Source organism: Hyperolius riggenbachi, chromosome 6 (assembly GCF_040937935.1).
Source record: "Hyperolius riggenbachi isolate aHypRig1 chromosome 6, aHypRig1.pri, whole genome shotgun sequence".
NCBI classification, from domain to species: domain Eukaryota; kingdom Metazoa; phylum Chordata; class Amphibia; order Anura; family Hyperoliidae; genus Hyperolius; species Hyperolius riggenbachi.
The window spans coordinates 15,104,518-15,123,809 of record NC_090651.1 but is presented as its reverse complement, the minus strand read 5'-3'; the positions used below and the strand labels follow the sequence as shown (position 1 = coordinate 15,123,809).

Here is a 19,292-nt window from a genome sequence, read left to right as displayed (position 1 = left end):
CTGGAGCATGCTGGCTGGTGGTACAGGCTGGCTGGTGGTACAGGCTGGCCGCTGGTGCATGGTAGTCAGCTGAGCACGATGGCCACTGGTGCACACTGGTCACTTGAGCACGATGGCCACTGGAGCACACTGGTCACTTGAGCACGATGGCCACTGGTGCATGCTGGCTGATGGTGCACGCTGGCCACTTCACCACATCTACCGACACACCTCCAATGATACCATAACTACATCTCCAGTTACGCTCTCAATTACATGTTCGGCACTCCTCCAGCCACATCTGCATCACACCTCCAGTCAGACTTAATGAAGAATTGAGAAAAAATACATATTTTCCATTTTTAAATCACATTTGTTATGTCTCCTCTTATGAATCTCCCATTATATCTGCATTTGGAGATTGGACATAAAACTTTAGCTTACTTTTAACAAATTTTAGTAGACAAACACATCTCCAGCCCTGCAGAACATCAGTAAATCAGGACCAATACGTTTTTGCACTGGTCGCATCATACACCCCTGGGCTTTGAGGCCTCTACAGAAACTCATGGCTGGATTTGAGGCAAGGCCACAAAGGCCATGGCCTAGTGCACCAGGAAGAAAGGGGCGGGAAGTAGGTTAGCACACTCAGGCAGTTAAACTGCCAAACATGCAGGGCCGGCGCTACCATAGAGGCAAAGGAGGAAGCTGCCCCAGGGCCCCACAGCTTGTAGGGGCCCCCAGTGGCTACAAGAGGAAAAAAATTTTTTTCAAATCGGCCTTATAGTTTTTGAGAAAATCGATTTTGAAGTTTTAAAGGAAAAAAAATACACATTTAAAAACCTGCAGACTTTAATGGTTAATAGCAAATCCACCTTAAATGCTAGAAACCCTAAATTTGCAGGATATGTTAAGGAGATCATTAGGAATAAGAGGGAAAAACAATTTTTCAGAAAGACCTTATAGTTTTTGAGAAAATCGATTTTAAAGTTTCAAAGGAAAAAAGAATACTTTTAAATGCGGGTAAATGTCACTTTTAGTAGCAAACCTAACGGTAGTGTAATTTTACATGCATCAAACGAAAGCGCAATAAATATCCTGACGGGGTTTTCAGGGGGCCCATACGCAGCCGCAGCGCTTTGGCCAGGGATCGCTATACTGCCGCAATATGGATGTATGAAGATCCCTGGCATTTTTTCCTATTTTCCCAATTTTTTTTATGTTTAGAGTGTGGGATTTTTTTTTTTCTTAATTATGTGGGGTCCCCCCTCCTGAAACTTTTTAACCCCTTGTCCCCCATGCAGGCTGGGATAGCCAGAATATGGAGCTCCGACCGATTGGGACTTCACACCCTGACTATACCAGCTGCAAAAAAGGTCCCCTAATGCCGATTTTTGTTCCGGGGTATATGTTGGGGGGGCCCCCCAGGTTTATTTTGCCCTGGGGCCCCATTGTTGCTTAAACCGGCCCTGCAAACATGTAAACCACAGTGATCACAAACCTGGTCTGTGACCGCCCGGCTTCCACAGGGCAGAGCAATCGAGCACAGCACACAGGATGGGGAAGCACAGGACAGGGAGCATAGGACGGGGGTGCTCAAGACCAGGGGAGACACAGTGGGCGGGGTGAGGTTGACAGTGGGCCTTGGGCGGTAAAATGTACAAATCCGGCCCTGCAGAAACTCATGAGGTTACTGATGATTTCAGGCGATAGCTTAGACAATAATTTCAGTGCAACTTGTGGTTCATAAAGCAGAAGAGGGAGGAAGTACTCACAATAGCGGCCAACCATTAGTGATTTGTCAATAATGTCGAGGGACACATATACTTAGACTTGATCCTCAGCCATGACAAACAAAAGCGATCTCCTCAGGCAAATCTCACGTCTTTACGTAGCTTTAGCTCCCACATGGATAAAGACATCTAGAAAATTCTCAAACTCCCCAAAACCTTTTCACAGAACCGCCAACGTGTCATTTCCCAGAATTCTTTTGTCCATGTGGTGAGGCCTGCTTGAGAGGAAATTCCTCGTAGTTCCCCATGGCATGGCTGCAGGCATTTATGTGTCACCTCCTTTGTCAGCCACTCGAGGAAACACATGAGCACGATCTTGTGTCTCCCTCCAGCTGGGCATGGCCATTTGGTACGCAGACCCTTCAATGGGTTCTTGAGCTCCCGACGACAGACATGAGTACTTACAAGATGGAACGCGCTGAGTGACAGAGCTGAAAAGACGTGAGTGGAAGGAATGTTAATGTTCAGCAAACATAATATGTCGTCTTCACAGCCATGTAATCATCATGCATGAAGACACTGCTGTCATCTTATTTATACTCACCAGCAGTGGCTACACTTATTACACACGACAGAATCTGTACCTCTAAAGCCGCCATAGTTGGGTAATCACTAACAGAGGGTGACTATAGACGCCTGGCTGGATCTCTAATTGGAGACCTAGTGATGGTCATGTCTAAGAGAATTTATGGACTAGTCCAGAGGTCGGTTAGCACACCAGTTGAAAATTGTTTTGGGGCCACTGAGGGTCCCCTTCTTCAGAAAAGTGCAAACATTTCATCATATGTCTACACCATACATGTCAAACTCCGTCCCGTGGGCCAAATTTGGCCCTCAGAGCCATTAAATTTGGCCCTCAGGTGGTTTCCCCACTTTGCATTATGTTTGGCCCACTCTAGACCACCAGGGAAGCTATATTGGTGGTGAAGCCTTAGAAAACCAGGGAGGCCATATGGGGAGGTAGGGAGTAAGCACTAAACACCAGGGAACTGTATAGGGGAGGGTGGGAGTCTCTTGACACTAGGGAACTGTACAGGGGAGGGAGGACCTCTAGACACCAGAGAACTTTATAAGAGAGAAAGGTGGCCAGAAGACATTGAGGTTGGCCCGTGACTAGGCACCAGTGTACAATTTTGGCCCGCGACGAGGTCCGAGTGTATAATTTTGGCCCACTTTGTATTTGAGTTTGACACCCCTGGTCTACACTGTTCTGAAGAAGGGGACCCTGCGTGCCCCCAAACAATTGTAAACTCATGGGGCTTGATTCACAAAGCGGTGCTAACTGTTAGCACGCCTGTGAAAACCCCCTTAGCACATCTAAACATGCTTTTCGCGCATAAAACTTTACGCGCGCAAAACTTTATGCGCGTAAAACTTAACGCGCGTACTGCACAGAGCACAGGGCGCACCGCGCGAAGTGCCCATTAAAGCCTATGGGACTTAGCGCGCGTAAAACTTTGCGCGTGTAAAACTTTGCGCGTGTAAAACTTTACGCGCGCAAAGTTAGCGCACGATATGATTGAGAAATCCAGTGCTAACCTACTTAGCACCCTGGTTAGCGCGTCTAAAGACTTTAGACGTGCTAAGTAGGTTAGCACCGCTTTGTGAATCAAGCCCATGGTGATTTGACACATGCTTTGATGAATAAAAACAATATGGGCTTGATTCTCTAACCGGCGCTAAGTGATAGTGAACGGAGTGAACAGCCGCTTAGTGCCCTATAAGTAGCTTTGCGGGGCACTAATAGTCCCACAAAGCTACATCGCGCACAAAACCACCCACATCGCGCGCAGCGCGGCGGGACAGTAATAGTACGCGGTACTGCCTTGTAAACGTCTCACCTGGTGCAACAAAATGGCGCATCGGGTGCCCCCTTGAAGTGGTGCATTGATGCGCTATTTCAGGGGCACACGATGCGCCATTTTTGTCGCACCTGGTGCAACGTTTACAAGGCAGCGGGTGCGATGTTATCGTCGCACCGCGCACTATTACTGTCCACGCCGCGCTGCGCGCGATGTGGGTGGTCCTGTGGGCGCAAACCACCTAACGCTGTGGTTTGCGCCCACTAACTGTTAAGGCCTCCTAACCGGCTTAGCACCGGTTAGTGAATCGAGGCCAGTATGTTTTGCTCTTGAGAAGTTTGGTGTGCTAAGCGACCTTTGAACTTGTCTGTTACACAGGATGTTGCTTTGCACCCAAGGTTATGCACCCCGACCAACACGGTAAGGTGTGTCACTCCGAACCTACCCACTGTAGGAGAATTTAATGGAGAAGCATGTGATCAGTTTGGTCAGGTGATAGATATGCTAGTCTCTGATTTGCTACTCATGGTCACGTGCTAAAGCAAGATGTGATAACAGCAAATCAGAGCTTTGCAAATGTATCAGCTGATCAAACTGATCCCATGCTTCGCCATAAATTCTCCCACAGTGGGTAGGTTTGGATTGGCACACCTTACCATGTTGGTCGGTTGCATAACCTTGGGTACAAAGCAACCGCCTGTGTAACAGACAAGTTCAACGGTCGGTTAGCACACCAGGCTTCTCAAAATGCCCATCATGGGGTAAAATCTCCATATTTATTAACGAGATAGAGAATATGTAGCTGAATTCTCTGACACCTATTACTGCTGGTGGGACACGATAATGAGCATTAAGGGGGGAGCTCTAGGCATGAAGATATCCACCTTATCTATGTTAGTTTCACCAGTTATAGTGTCATTTATTTACCTTCTCCATCGATGTACTGTCACTACAGGTGCTGAACTTGCCTCCAAGCTACAAAACACTTGACGCTGAGTCACATGACTGATGGAGCTGAAGGATTTAGCACAAGTAGTTGATAGCTGCAGGGGAGCTCACTGTAGCAGGACAATAAGCCTCTGCAGCATGCTCCGGGGGAGCCAGGTCCGGCCTTAGGTTTCACAGCGCTCTGAGCGAAACCTGATTGTTTTGCCCCCCTTCATCCTCTTCATTCTCTTCCCATATCTCCTAGGACAGGGGTTCCCAACTTTTTTGACGTCGTGACACATCACGCCAAATGCTCAGATCTCCGTGACACATCACATATGTATAATAGAAAAAATACTATTAATAACCACGAATGGATGGAAAGAGTGCATTATCCTCAATATACACATATAAAAATGAAGGCTAGACGCTTTCAGGAATATTAATTAAAACAGTGGGGCAGTTAGCCCCCCCCCCCATTTAGAATGACTGCACAGCACCGACAGTTTTTACCATGCGTTATAGCCGCAGTGCGCCCCTCCCCCCCCAAAAAAAAACGACCTCAGACTCAGTAGAGGTAGGTAGCCAGGTATAGGTGCCCCCAGTGTAGGATCTCATGTGTAGGTGCCCTCAATATAGGTTGCCAAGCATAGGGGCCCCAGTATAGGAAGTCAGTTGAAGGTCTCCATCCCCCCATAGGTAGCCAGGTGTTGGTGCCCCCAGTATAGGAAATCAGGTGTAGGTGCCCTCAGTATAGGTAACCAGCTATAGGCGCCCCCTTAGAAGCTGGCGCCCGTTCAAAGGCCGGCTATGGGGGGAGCTTCCCTACATGGACAGTAGGTCACCTTCTCAGAACTACCTGGAATGGGGTTAAAGTTCCACAATTCTCCACGAGACTAACAGCTCTTGTGGCATAACAGATCCACGCATTCTCCACTGTCCTCTCATGTCCTGCAGCACTACAAATCCCAGCATTCTATACTAGGCACTTACCTGCTGTAGCACTTAAAGTGGACCTGAACTCTTGCACAGGACAGAAGGAAAACATAGAGAAATGCACCCTGTATGTATTTAGAGAGTTTAGCCTGTCTAATTCCCCCTCATCTGTGACTAATCACAACTGTAATTTGATCCCTCAGCTGTGTCAGCTCAGGAATCTCCTCTGCCACGGCAAAGCAGCTAATTTGTAAACACAGGATGATGATAACCCTATGTCTGCTTCCATGAAAGCAGGCAGTAGACACATTGCAAATAATTTGCAGGATTTCTACAAGCTGTAACAAAGAAATGTTTTTCTGTAAAGGTTATTATGCTGTTGCTTATCTTTAAGGACACAGAGGAAGTTCTGAGTTCAGGTCCGCTTTAAAGCTGAACAGGTGAGTGAGTTGTCTTTAAAGGATACCCGAGGTGACATGTGACATGATGAGATAGACATGTGTATGTACAGTGCCAAGCACACAAATATCTAGGCTGTGTTCCTTTTTTTCTTTCTCTGCCTGAAAGAGTTAAATATCAGGTATGTAAGTGGCTGACTCAGTCCTGACTCAGACAGGAAGTGACTACAGGAAGTGACTACAGTGTGACCCTCACTGATAAGAAATTCCCCTTTTTATCTCTTTCTTGCTCTCAGAAGCCATTTTCTGCCAGGAAAGTGTTTTATAGTTGGAATTTCTTATCAGTGAGGGTCACACTGTAGTCACTTACTGTCAGGACTCAATCAGCCACTTACATACCTGATGTTTAACTCTTTCAGACAGACAGAAAGAAAAAAAGGAACGGGGGGGGGGGGGGGGGGGGGTTCAATCAGTAGGGAACATTTTAGAGGGGTAGAGGGGGGTGTGGGGTAATGTAGGTTCCTGGCTCATATACTAGTGGTATGGATTATGGATATCTGCACACCGCTGCTGGGTGTGTGGCTGTATGATCCCAATCAGTAGTATCACCAATAATGTAGTAACAGTCCGCACACCGAATGTCAATACCACTTCCAATCCTTTATTGCCCATGCAAATTGGAAGCCAACCATTGCTTTGGGGCCCTCACAGGTTCCCTTTATTAAGGCGGGATAAACAATAGAGTATTGTGCCTTGACAAAGGGGCCTGTGAGGGCCTCGAAACAATGCTAATGCAATAATGGATTGGAAGTCATAGTGTGCAGACTGATACTACTGTATATCATGGGCTCATCTATTATACAGTTCAGGTGTTGACCTCCGACAATTAGATTCAGCATTTGAGGTTAAAGGATACATGAGGCAAATAAAAAAATAAAATCAGATTTACTTCGGGCTTCCTCCAGCTCCTAGAAGCCAATGTGTCCCTCGCCGCAGCTCGGCTTTCTAACAGTGTGCCAGGGTCTTCTCCGTTACTGCCCCAGACCTGGCTAGGTCGGCGGCTTCTGCGCATACCAGATGTACTGCACCTGTGCAGAATACTCCCAGCAGAGGGAGTGCAAGCAACAGGCTGGCGGGGACCCCAGGAGATCAGCTGAGAGCAGAGCTGCGACGAGGGACACATAGGCCTCAATTCACTAAGCTTATCTCCTGTCGTTAATAACTCTTCTAGAGTTGTTACCATGGTGATAAGGCATGTAGTATTCAGGAAACATTTTACCTCAGGCAAACCTAAAGTTAACTCTTCTGTCTTTAAGTTAACTCTTTAACCACCCTGGCGTTCTATTAAGATCGCCAGGGTGGCTGCGGGAGGGTTTTTTTTAAATTAAAAAAAAACTATTTCATGCAGCCAACTGAAAGTTGGCTGCATGAAAGCCCACTAGATGGCACTCCGGAGGCGTTCTTCTGATCGCCTCCGGCGGCCAAAAGTAACACGGAAGGCCGCAATGAGCGGCCTTCCGTGTTTTGCTTACTTCGTCGCCATGGCGACGAGCGGAGTGACGTCATGGACGTCAGCCGACGTCCTGACGTCAGCCGCCTCCGATCCAGCCCTTAGCGCTGGCCGGAACTAGTTGTTCCGGCTGCGCAGGGCTCAGGCGGCTGGGGGGACCCTCTTTGGCCGCTGCTCGCGGCGGATCGCCGCAGAGCGGCGGCGATCAGGCAGCACACGCGGCTGGCAAAGTGCCGGCTGCGTGTGCTGCTTTTTATTTGGTCAAAATCGGCCCAGCAGGGCCTGAGCGGCACCCTCTGGTGGTAATGGACGAGCTGAGCTCGTCCATACCGCTAAGGTGGTTAATCCTTAGAATAACTCCAGCGTTAAAGACAGGCAGTTCATTAACTGCATGTGAAAATAACTACAGAGGAGGTAACTTAACTACAGAGGAGGTAACTTAACTACAGAAGAGGTAACGTAAGGAATGAAGAGATAAGATAACTCTCTTACTGTGTGGAGGTACGTTTTCTCTTGCCTTATTATCTCCAGCATGATCTTAGTGAATTGAGGCCAATCTTCTAGAGGCTCAGTTAGGGCTGGTGCACACCAAGAGCGGTTCTTCTGAGCCTTTTTTTTTAAATACTTGCAGGGGGAAAACCACTTGGCTAATGAAAGTGAATGGGCTGGTGCACACCAGGGGGGCAGCTCGTTTTTTCCACAAATGCAAATTCGGGTCCTGCAGCATTTTTGCGATTTTCTGAGGCGTTTCTGCCTCAATGTAAAGTATAGGAAAGTGGAAAACCGCTCTGAAGCGCAGTTTGGAAGCGCTGCCATACCGTTTTGCTGTACAATATATGTAATCTGCTACACAAAAACGCTCCAAAAACGCTAGGCATGTTTAGAAAACCTCTCTATGCATGCCTAGAATCGCTCTGAAATCTGCTTCAAAAACCTCTAGCGTTTGCGGATCCACTAGAGGTTTCTGATGTACACTGGCCCTTAATGTTGGGGGAGGTTTAAGTTAGGTGTAAGGAAGGGGTTAACATTGGGCGGAGGGCAGGGCCGAGCCGAGGCATAGGCTGGAGAGGCTCCAGCCTCAGGGCGCAGTGTAGGAGGGGGCGCACAATTCATTCTGCTGTCATTCTGTCAGTTTGAAGCGGAAATAAATAAGAAAAGGGGATACATAGCAGTGACTGCAATCCAGATAACTAGATATTAAGGTGTTGGGGAGGTTGTGGGCCCTGTGGCCCTCTTACTCTAACAGCAATCAGTGAGTGACAGCTGGGGTGGGAGGGGTGGAGGGGCGCACTCAGGGCCGGGACGAGGCAGAGGCAGGAGAGGCTCCAGCCTCAGGGCGCAGTGTAGGAGGGGGAGAACAACTCACTCAGCTATCTTTCCCCTATTGTGTTTAAAGCAGAGAGAAATAAGAAAAGGCATACATGTCAGTGACTGCAAGCCAGATAACTAGAGACTAAGGTGTTGGGGTGCCCTGGGGCACCTCTTAGTCTAATAGCAATCAGTGTGTGACGGCTGGGGTGGAATGGATGTGGGGGGTCAGGTGCAAGGAAGGAGTTAATAATAGGGGGAGGTTAGCATCAGGTGTAAGGAGTTAATAATAATAGGGGGAGGTTAGAGTCAGGTGTAAGGAAGGAGTTAATAATAGGGGGAGGTTAGAGTCAGGTGTAAGGTAGGTGTTAATAATAGGGGGAGGTTAGAGTCAGGTGTAAAGAAGGAGTTAATAATAAGGGAGGTTAGAGTCAGGTGTAAGGGAGGAGTTAATAATAGGGGGAGGTTAGAGTCAGGTGTAAGGAAGGAGTGAATAATAGGGGGAGGTTAGAGTCAGGTGTAAGGAAGGAGTTAATAATAGGGGGAGGTTAAAGTCAGGTGTAAGGGAGGAGTTAATAATAGGGGGAGGTTAGAGTCAGGTGTAAGGAAGGAGTTAATAATAGGGGGAGGTTAGAGTCAGGTGTAAGGAAGGAGTTAATAATAGGGGGAGGTTAGAGTCAGGTGTAAGGAAGGGGTTAATAATAGGGGAGGTTAGAGTCAGGTGTAAGGAAGGAGTTAATAATAGGGGGAGGTTAGAGTCAGGTGTAAGGAAGGAGTTAATAATAGGGGGAGGTTAAAATCAGGTGTAAGGGAGGAGTTAATAATAGGGGGAGGTTAGAGTCAGGTGTAAGGAAGGAGTTAATAATAGGGGGAGGTAAGAGTCAGGTGTAAGGAAGGAGTTAATAATAGGGGGAGGTTAGAGTCAGGTGTGAGGAAGGAGTTAATAATAGGGGGAGGTTAGAGTCAGGTGTAAGGGAGGAGTTAATAATAGGGGGAGTTTAGAGTCAGGTGTAAGGAAGGAGTTAATAATAGGGGGAGGTTAGAGTCAGGTGTAAGGAAGGAGTTAATAATACAGGGAGATTAGAGTCAGGTGTAAGGAAGGAGTTAATAATAGGGGGAGATTAGAGTCAGGTGTAAGGAAGGAGTTAATAATAGGGGGAGATTAGAGTCAGGTGTAAGGAAGGAGTTAATAATAGAGGGAGATTAGAGTCAGGTGTAAGGAAGGAGTTAATAATAGGGTGAGATTAGAGTCAGGTGTAAGGAAGTAGTTAATAATAGGGGGAGATTAGAGTCAGGTGTAAGGAAGGAGTTAATAATAGGGGGAGGTTAGAGTCAGGTGTAAGAAAGGAGTTAATAATAGGGGGAAGTTAGAGTCAGGTGTAAGGAAGGAGTTAATAATAGGGGGAGGTTAGAGTCAGGTGTAAGGAAGGAGTTAATAATGGGTGTAGGTTAGAGTCTGGTGTAAGGAAGGAGTTAATAATAGGGGGAGATTAGAGTCAGGTGTAAGGAAGGAGTTAATAATAGGGGGAGGTTAGAGTCAGGTGTAAGGAAGGAGTTAATAATAGGGGGAGGTTAGAGTCAGGTGTAAGGAAGGAGTTAATAATGGGAGTAGTTTAGAGTCAGGTGTAAGGAAGGAGTTAATAATAGGGGGAGGTTAGAGTCAGGTGTAAATAATAGGGGGAGATTAGAGTCAGGTGTAAATAATAGGGGGGGATTAGAGTCAGGTGTAAGGAAGGAGTTAATAATGGGAGTAGGTTAGAGTCAGGTGTAAGGAAGGAGTTAATAATAGGGGGAGGTTAGAGTCAGGTGTAAATAATAGGGGGAGATTAGAGTCAGGTGTAAGGAAGGAGTTAATAATAGGGGAGGTTAGAGTCAGGTGTAAGGAAGGAGTTAATAATAGGGGGAGGTTAGAGTCAGGTGTAAGGAAGGAGTTAATAATAGGGAGAGGTTAGAGTCAGGTGTAAGGAAGGAGTTAATAATAGGGGGAGGTTAGAGTCAGGTGTAAGGAAGGAGTTAATAATAGGGGGAGGTTAGAGTCAAGTGTAAGGAAGGAGTTAATAATAGGGGGAGGTTAGAGTCAGGTGTAAGGAAGGAGTTAATAATAGGGGGAGGCTAGAGTCAGGTGTAAGGAAGGAGTTAATAATAGGGGGAGGTTAGAGTCATGTGTAAGGAAGGAGTTAATAATGGGAGGAGGTTATAATATGTAATATGAGGGACTGCTTAAAGTATATCCATGCAAAGTATATTTACTCATTTAACCCTTTTCCTACATAGAGATCGAAAGGTTGTACAATCAACATTGTATTGTTAATGCCCACCTTAAAGAAAAGAGTTAACATTTTGAGGAGGTTAGACTTAGATGTTAGGAAAGGGGTTAATGTTGGGGGAGTTTAGGCTTCAGGAAGGGGTCAGCATGAGGGTGAAGGCCTTAAGGTTAAGGCAGGGGCGTAGCGATAGGGGTTGCAGAGGTTGCGTCTGCAGCGGGGCCCTTGGGCCAGAGGGGCCCTCCATCAGCCACAGTATAAGCTCTCTATTGGTACTCTGTGTAAGGCATGCACCAATGGGGGAAAAAAAGTTTCCTCAAGAAGGTGACGTGCCCAGACTCAAATCACCTGTGCACTTCCAGGTGACCAGTAAATCCAGTTTCCAAAGGAGTCGGCACCGTCTCAGTAAAAAAGCTCTTTATTCCATATCAAAGATTAAAATGGAACAGCATGATGTATAGCATGGCAGCGACAGCTCCGCTGTTTCGGGTCATCAACCCTTTTTCAAGCTGTATTAGCACAACATCCACACTGAACAACAAAAGATCAGCTTTTAAATAGTGAATCAAGAACATCAGGTGACCAGCTGTGAACCAATCAAGGCCCTGCAGCCTCCAGCGGACCTGATGGAAAACTTCATCAGGTAATATGCAAATAAAGTCTCAAGGAGTCCCCACCCAGTGGGAGGTACCACTAACACATCCATTAGCATATGTAAACAGCGCCGCACTCACCGCTGTATAGGCTGTAACGTGGCAAGCCATGCGGACTTCCCAACCATCTCCTTCCGTATCCAACGCGTCACTGTTGACGTACTCCGCTCACATGACTTAAGTCATGTGCTTCTTATCTTCCAATCCTATAGCGCCCGCCGTCATTCATAACTGGCCACGCCTCTTCACATTCATCTACAACTGAGCGTGACTCAATGGGCTGAAAGACTCCACCCCTAAGCCACGCTTGAGTTGCTAGGATACCGCGGAGTATAGGCAATCAGACGCTATTCAGCGTCAGCTGCAAAATCAAAACAACAATAAAAAGAAAAAACGAAAACACAGGAGGAGATGGACAGAGCGTCCCCATCACCTACCCTTCACAGCCAGCATCTAAATCGTCCCCTGGGCAATTTGAATTCGCTAGAGGTCACAGAAGCCCCCCTCAATCCACAGCTCCTCACCTGTCAAAAGAACAAAAGAAAAACAAGTTTAAACATCTCTGTCTATCACTAGACTAGCAGTAACATAACTATATACATGGCAATAGATCATACTCTTTATTCATCCCTCCCCTCCCCAGAGTACCCAATCTTTTGATCCAACTGGCCTCCTTTTTTAACAGTATCTTATGGCGATCTCCCCTGCGGAGACCCAGGGGGGCTTGATCAATTATTTGCACTTTTAATTGGGATACATTGTGTCTATACTCCTTAAAGTGACAGGCTACCGATTGTTCACGACTATCCCCTCTAATGGTGGTCTTATGTGAGGAGATCCTATCCCTCAAGGGTTGCACTGTTTTTCCTAAAGGAGATACATTTACCCATCCCTCAAGTGGTCGCAAATTTTCCATTAAGGGCTATTTTACTTGTGAATCTACATATGTAGTATATTTTATTAAGTGCCCTTGTGGCTTAGGATATGTTGGAAAAACAGTGCAACCCTTGAGGGATAGGATCTCCTCACATAAGACCACCATTAGAGGGGATAGTCGTAAACAATCGGTAGCCTGTCACTTTAAGGAGTATAGACACAATGTATCCCAATTAAAAGTGCAAATAATTGATCAAGCCCCCCTGGGTCTCCGCAGGGGAGATCGCCATAAGATACTGTTAAAAAAGGAGGCCAGTTGGATCAAAAGATTGGGTACTCTGGGGAGGGGAGGGATGAATAAAGAGTATGATCTACTGCCATGTATATAGTTATGTTACTGCTAGTCTAGTGATAGACAGAGATGTTTAAACTTGTTTTTCTTTTGTTCTTTTGACAGGTGAGGAGCTGTGGATTGAGGGGGGCTTCTGTGACCTCTAGCGAATTCAAATTGCCCAGGGGACGATTTAGATGCTGGCTGTGAAGGGTAGGTGATGGGGACGCTCTGTCCATCTCCTCCTGTGTTTTCGTTTTTTCTTTTTATTGTTGTTTTGATTTTGCAGCTGACGCTGAATAGCGTCTGATTGCCTATACTCCGCGGTATCCTAGCAACTCAAGCGTGGCTTAGGGGTGGAGTCTTTCAGCCCATTGAGTCACGCTCAGTTGTAGATGAATGTGAAGAGGCGCGGCCAGTTATGAATGACGGCGGGCGCTATAGGATTGGAGGATAAGAAGCACATGACTTAAGTCATGTGAGCGGAGTACGTCAACAGTGACGCGTTGGATACGGAAGGAGATGGTTGGGAAGTCCGCATGGCTTGCCACGTTACAGCCTATACAGCGGTGAGTGCGGCGCTGTTTACATATGCTAATGGATGTGTTAGTGGTACCTCCCACTGGGTGGGGACTCCTTGAGACTTTATTTGCATATTACCTGATGAAGTTTTCCATCAGGTCCGCTGGAGGCTGCAGGGCCTTGATTGGTTCACAGCTGGTCACCTGATGTTCTTGATTCACTATTTAAAAGCTGATCTTTTGTTGTTCAGTGTGGATGTTGTGCTAATACAGCTTGAAAAAGGGTTGATGACCCGAAACAGCGGAGCTGTCGCTGCCATGCTATACATCATGCTGTTCCATTTTAATCTTTGATATGGAATAAAGAGCTTTTTTACTGAGACGGTGCCGACTCCTTTGGAAACTAAGCTCTCTATTGGTCCTGTTTTATTTTCAGGTATATCGTGTTTTTTCTAACATTGCATCATTCTATAATATGTGCAGATTATACAACACCCAGCATTCAAAATGAGTCTTTCAGAGCAGTCTGTGAACTAATGACCTCTCCTCTGGCAGAGAAAAAGAAAATAGTTCACAAACAGTTGAGATAATAAAAGTCAGATAACAGCCCTCTCCATGACTTTGAAAGTCGTACTGTAGGGGGGTCGGGGGAAAATGAGTTGAACTTACCCAGGGCTTCTAATGGTCCCCCGCAGACATCCTGTGCCCACGCAGCCGCTCACCGATGCTCCGGCCCCGCCTCCGGTTCACTTCTGGAATTTCTGACTTTAAAGTCAGAAAACCACTGCGCCTGCGTTGCCGTGTCCTCGATCCCGCTGATGTCATCAAGAGCGCACAGCTCAGGCCCAGTATGGTCTGTGTCTGTGCAGTACACTCCTGGTGACATCAGCGGGAGTGAGGACACGGCAACGCAGGCGCAGTGGTTTTCTGACTTTAAAGTCAGAAATTCCAGAAGTGAACCTGAGGCGGGGCCGGAGCATTGGGGAGTGGCTGCGCCAACAGAGGATGTCTGCGGGGGACCATTAGAAGCCCCGGGTAAGTTCAGCTCATTTTCCCCCGACCCCTATACAGTATCCCTTTAATGGCTTTTTTGCATAGAGATAACAACTAGAGTTTCTTAACTCTTACTGTACTGGAAACAATTAGACTGATGTATATGATCTTAATGTTTTATTTCTTAGCTGTACTACACATACAAATCATAATATCATCATTTTTTTTCGCTTTAGTGTCTCTTTAAGTAGTAGTAAAATATGGTTATTATATCCCCATATTTTACTATGGTAATTAACACTTTTAAAAAGTGGACTATCTGCAAATTTTACAGAGATTCTACTAGCCGAAATTGGGAGCCCAAATCTTCCTGCGCCCCTTTTTCATGCGTGGTTGGAAAGTGGAAGGTGTTTCACTTTTGGGTGTTGGCCACAGGTAGCCAAACTACAGGGGAGTGTCCAGAAAACCAATGCCCAAAAAAACTGGCGCCCAACCTGAACTGCGCCAATGGCAGATCAGCCCCCCTGTCCCGTTACTCTGGACAGCAATCCCTCATTGCACCTGTCTAGATAAATCAGTCCCAGGCAGTCTACCTACGAACCATACAACCTGTGCATTTTAGGATGGGCGCCGTGAAGCGCTCAACGCCAAAACGTCCCAATTCCAGGTGGGCTTCATCCTCCCCTCGCTCTGATGGATATCCAGCCAAGCCCCCCATCCCTAAATCCTCATCTCTGTCCCCATCCCTCCTCTCTGTCCCCATCTCTCCTCTCTGTCCCCATCCCTCCTCTCTGTCCCCATCCCTCCTCTCTGTCCCCATCCCTCCTCTCTGTCCCCATCTCTCCTCTCTGTCCCCATCCCTCCGCTCCATCCCTCCTCTCTGTCCTCCATCCCTCATCTCTGTCCCCATCCCTCCGCTCTGTCCTCCATCCCTCCGCTCTGTCCTCCATCCCTCCGCTCTGTCCTCCATCCCTCCTCTCTGTCCTCCATCCCTCCTCTCTGTCCTCCATCCCTCCTCTCTGTCCTCCATCCCTCCTCTCTGTCCCCATCCCTCCTCTCTGTCCTCCATCCCTCCTCTCTGTCCCCCATCCCTCCAGCAGGTGAGCCGAGACCTTCAGTAGAGCGATCTATCCACAGAATCCTCAAGCAGCCTTGGATGAATTAAAATCATAGAGAGAGGAGACGGTGAAATGTAGGACGCGGAAGCCTTGGGCATACTAATATAGCATCTCCTGTGATGTGTTCCCCCAGGGCTGCTGCCCGGCTTCATCAGGAGCCTCTCCAGCCCCCATAGACACATACATGCAGGCGGGAGGGGGACCCCCCCATACATGCAGGCTAGTGAATGTAGGCTGATTCGACGTGTAGGTTATTTTGTCGGAACAGGGGCGGCTGCACTTTGTGAAGTCTGTTCCGAAGGGCGAGAGAAGAAAAGGAAGATCTTTTGTAATTTGTCCGGAGGGAGGTGACCTGTCTGCGTAACGCATGGAGGAGGGAGGAAGGGAGGGGGGCTCCTCCTGACTACTGTGCCTGAGAGAGGGAGGGGGGCTACACTGCTACTGCTGGAGGAATGAGTGGCTGCTGGCTGCTCACTTGTACATCTCCCCAAACACACTACACACAGCAGCTCAGAAATCCCCCCTCTGCTCCTGCCTGCAGCCCCCTTATGTCATACAGCTGCCTGCAGCCCCCCAGCCTCATACAGCCCCCCATCAACTCCCTGCAGCCCCCCAGCCTCATACAGCTGCCTGCAGCCCCCCATCAACTCCCTGCAGCCCCCCAGCCTCATACAGCTGCCTGCAGCCCCCCATCAACTCCCTGCAGCCCCCCAGCCTCATACAGCTGCCTGCAGCCCCCCATCAACTCCCTGCAGCCTCCCAGCCTCATACAGCTGCCTGCAGCCCCCCAGCCTCATACAGCTGCCTGCAGCCCCCCATCAACTCCCTGCAGCCCCCCAGCCTCATACAGCTGCCTGCAGCCCCCCAGACCCATACAGCTGCCTGCAGCCCCCCATCAACTCCCTGCAGCCCCCCATAAAGCTGCCTGAGCCTCCAACACCACACAGCTACCTCAGCCCCCCAAATCCCTGCCTGCAGCCCCCTATCCCATATAGCTGCTTGCAGCCCCTTATCCCATACAGCCCCCCATTCAGAGCTACCTGCAGCCCCTCAATCTCATAGAACTCCCTGCAACCACCCCCCCCTCTTCCCCAATCCCACCCAGCTGCCTCAGCCCCTCAGTCGTACACAGCTCCCTGCAGCCCCCCAAACACACAGCTCCCTGCAGCCCCCCAAACACACAGCTGCCTCAGCCCCTTGCCAAACTTTATTTTATAGCCTTTTTTTTTCTTTTTTCCCTCACCATGGGCTCCTCAGCTTCCTGAAAAGTGACTCCATCGAAAGGTCTGTTTCCTTTCTTTTTTGCCTGCAAGATCCAGCAGATTCCTCCTCAGTTCTGCATTGCAAATTCACATCCTTCCAGGAAAACTGGGTTAAATCAAGAAGTATTTTGGCCCCCAGCTGGGACTCAGGAAGCGTGGACTGGACAGAGGTGGATCATGTTACCGGCGATGGGGCGGCTGGAGATTTTGGGATGGATCCTGATTCTGCTGCTCCAGGCAGGACAGAGGTGTGCGTCAGCCACGGAAGGAGCAAAGCTGCAGCCCTACATGTGAGTACATTGGGGTGATTTTATATTTTTAAGAGGGGGGCATTATGCACTACATATCTTCACTAACTACCTGAGATAGAGGGCATTGCTTCTTGCATTATTGTAGAATGGTACAGGCATTAGGTACTCCTGAACCCAGGACAGCTGCGCAATCAGCAGGTAGCTGAAAAAAAGCATCAGAAAGTCATCTTCAGATCCAGGTGGGTCCTGGGAAATTGGTGGTGTACAATAATTGACCTGGCTGGATATATGACACTTCTCTTAAAGGACACCCGAGGTGACAGGTGACATGATGAGATAGACGTGTATGTACAGTGCTTAGCACATAAATAACTATGTTGTGTTCCTTTCTTTCTATACTTGAAAGAGTTAAAAATCACGTATGCAAGTGCCAGTTTCTGACCAGGTCAGACTATAGCAGCCCTCACTGATAAGGAATACAACCATAAAACACTTTCCTGGCGGAAAATGACATCTGAAAGCAGGAAAGAGATAAAAAGGGTCAGCAGTTCATGGATTATAGCTCTGGTGTACTTCAATGCATGTGTCATTAAGCAGAGACAATGAAAAAGTAAAAACCTAAAAAGTAGATTTAAAAATAAAATAAAACTGTGGGCTATCTAAAAGAAAGGTAATTTTTAGGAGAAGGAGGATAGATACAATTGTTTATCTCATGAGTTTTTTTCACTTTGTATTTCCTTTAAGTATTCTGCATACTGAATAGAGATAATGGACTTCATTTGTGGCTGACTTGTTGTTTTTTTTAAGATGCAAGCTCTGGGGTGTCCATGCTTGCTTTACTGTTGGTGAATCAGTGACCCAGAATAAGCGCACAGCTGTATTATCAGAACATTTGTTCTGTTTATTCCAGACAAGTGACCAAATACTAAGGGAAGGAGAACAATATCGGCACCCAGAGCTTGTACCTTGAAATACAAGTCAGCACCAACAGTTGTCACTCTTATCATGACAGGTTCCTTTCAGGGAAATCTGAGTTGACTGATAGGTGGAGGCTTCCATTACTGACCTCCTCCTACAATGCCGTTTGCAAGGCTGTCATGCTGATCCATAGGCTTTCACTCTGTCTGTGGATATTTATGCAAAACAAGCATACAGCCAGTGTGGTCAGTACATTTGATCACTTTGTATGATGCCCAGCTGCAGCACCCTCCTGCTAGAGCCACAGATTTAATAGCAGACTGATCCTTTTCCACTGCTGGTCACTCAGCAATGCCAGCGCTGATACAGAGTGGAGGTTGTTGTGGCAGTTTTGTGTGTGGTGCTTTTATCCCTTTCCGTTGCTGGAACTATTGTAGAAAGCAGGTCAGACGACACAGCAGAGCTGAGATTGGGGTCTTTCGGGGACAGTATGGAACAAGCCTGCAGGAAATCTGCTGCCTCAGCACGAGAGTGTCCCAGAGAATCCTAAACGCTTCAATTTCAGCTGCTGTGAGTGTCAGTGACGCTGGCAGCTTCCATCGGTGCTGCTGCACACAGTGCCCACAGCTGCCGGTCCGCATGTAGACTCCACACACTGCAGACGTCAGCATAGTATCTGCCCAACTCATGTCTGGGGTTTTCTGATACTTACAGTGGACCTGAACTCTTGTACAGGACAGAAGTAAAACAGAGAGAAATGCACCCTGTATGTATTTATAGAGTTTACCCTGTCTAATTTTTCCTCATGAGTGATCACAAGTGTAATTTGATCTCTCAGCGGTGTCAGCTGGCTTCCATGCTAGAGCAGCTAATTTGTAAACACAGGATGTTAACCCTATGTCTGCTTCCATTAAAGCAAGAAGTAGGCACACTGCAGATTGATTGCAGGATTTGTATCGGCTGTAACAAAGATTTTTTTTTATTTAAAGGTTATTATGCTGTTTCTTATCTTTTAGAGCAGAGAGGAAGTTCTGAGTTCAGGTGCGCTTTAAGAAGTTGCTCTCTGAAGTGTAAAAACAGGAGAAGCACCTCTCCACCCAGGGAAAATAGCAATAGGTTCAATAATCAGAGATACAGAGGCAGTTAAAGGATACCCGAACTGAAATTTTACATAATAAGATAGACATGTGTGTGTACAGTGCCAAGCACACAAATAACTATGCTGTGTTCCTTTTTTTCTTTCTCTGCCCGAAAGAGTTAAATATAAGGTATGCAAGTGGCTGACTCAGTCCTGACTCAGACAGGAAGTGACTGCAGTGTGACCCTCACTGATAAGAAATTCCAACTATAAAACACTTTCCTAGCAGAAAATGGCTTCTGAGAGCAAGAAAGAGTTAAAAAAGGGGAATTTCTTATTAGTGAGGGTCACACTGCAGTCACTTCCTGTCTGAG

The 19,292-nt window shown here is 47.4% G+C and overlaps 1 protein-coding gene across 3 annotated transcripts in view; it reads left to right on the top strand.

Annotated features, from left to right (window-relative positions):
* Positions 1 to 4,160: 4,160 nt before the first annotated feature.
* MEGF6 (multiple EGF like domains 6) overlaps positions 4,161 to 19,292 on the top strand; it is a 495,432-nt gene continuing 480,300 nt past the window's right edge. The window contains exons 1-3 of one of the 3 annotated variants that reach the window (XM_068238861.1): positions 4,161 to 4,205; positions 5,832 to 5,877; positions 16,667 to 16,961. In XM_068238861.1, the coding sequence (XP_068094962.1) occupies positions 16,849 to 16,961 (113 nt within the window). In that variant the 5' untranslated portion in view covers positions 4,161 to 4,205; positions 5,832 to 5,877; positions 16,667 to 16,848. Of the gene's footprint in view, positions 4,206 to 4,278; positions 4,336 to 5,831; positions 5,878 to 16,666; positions 16,962 to 19,292 lie in introns of those variants that run through there. The other 2 variants (XM_068238860.1, XM_068238862.1) reach the window with 2 other exon arrangements.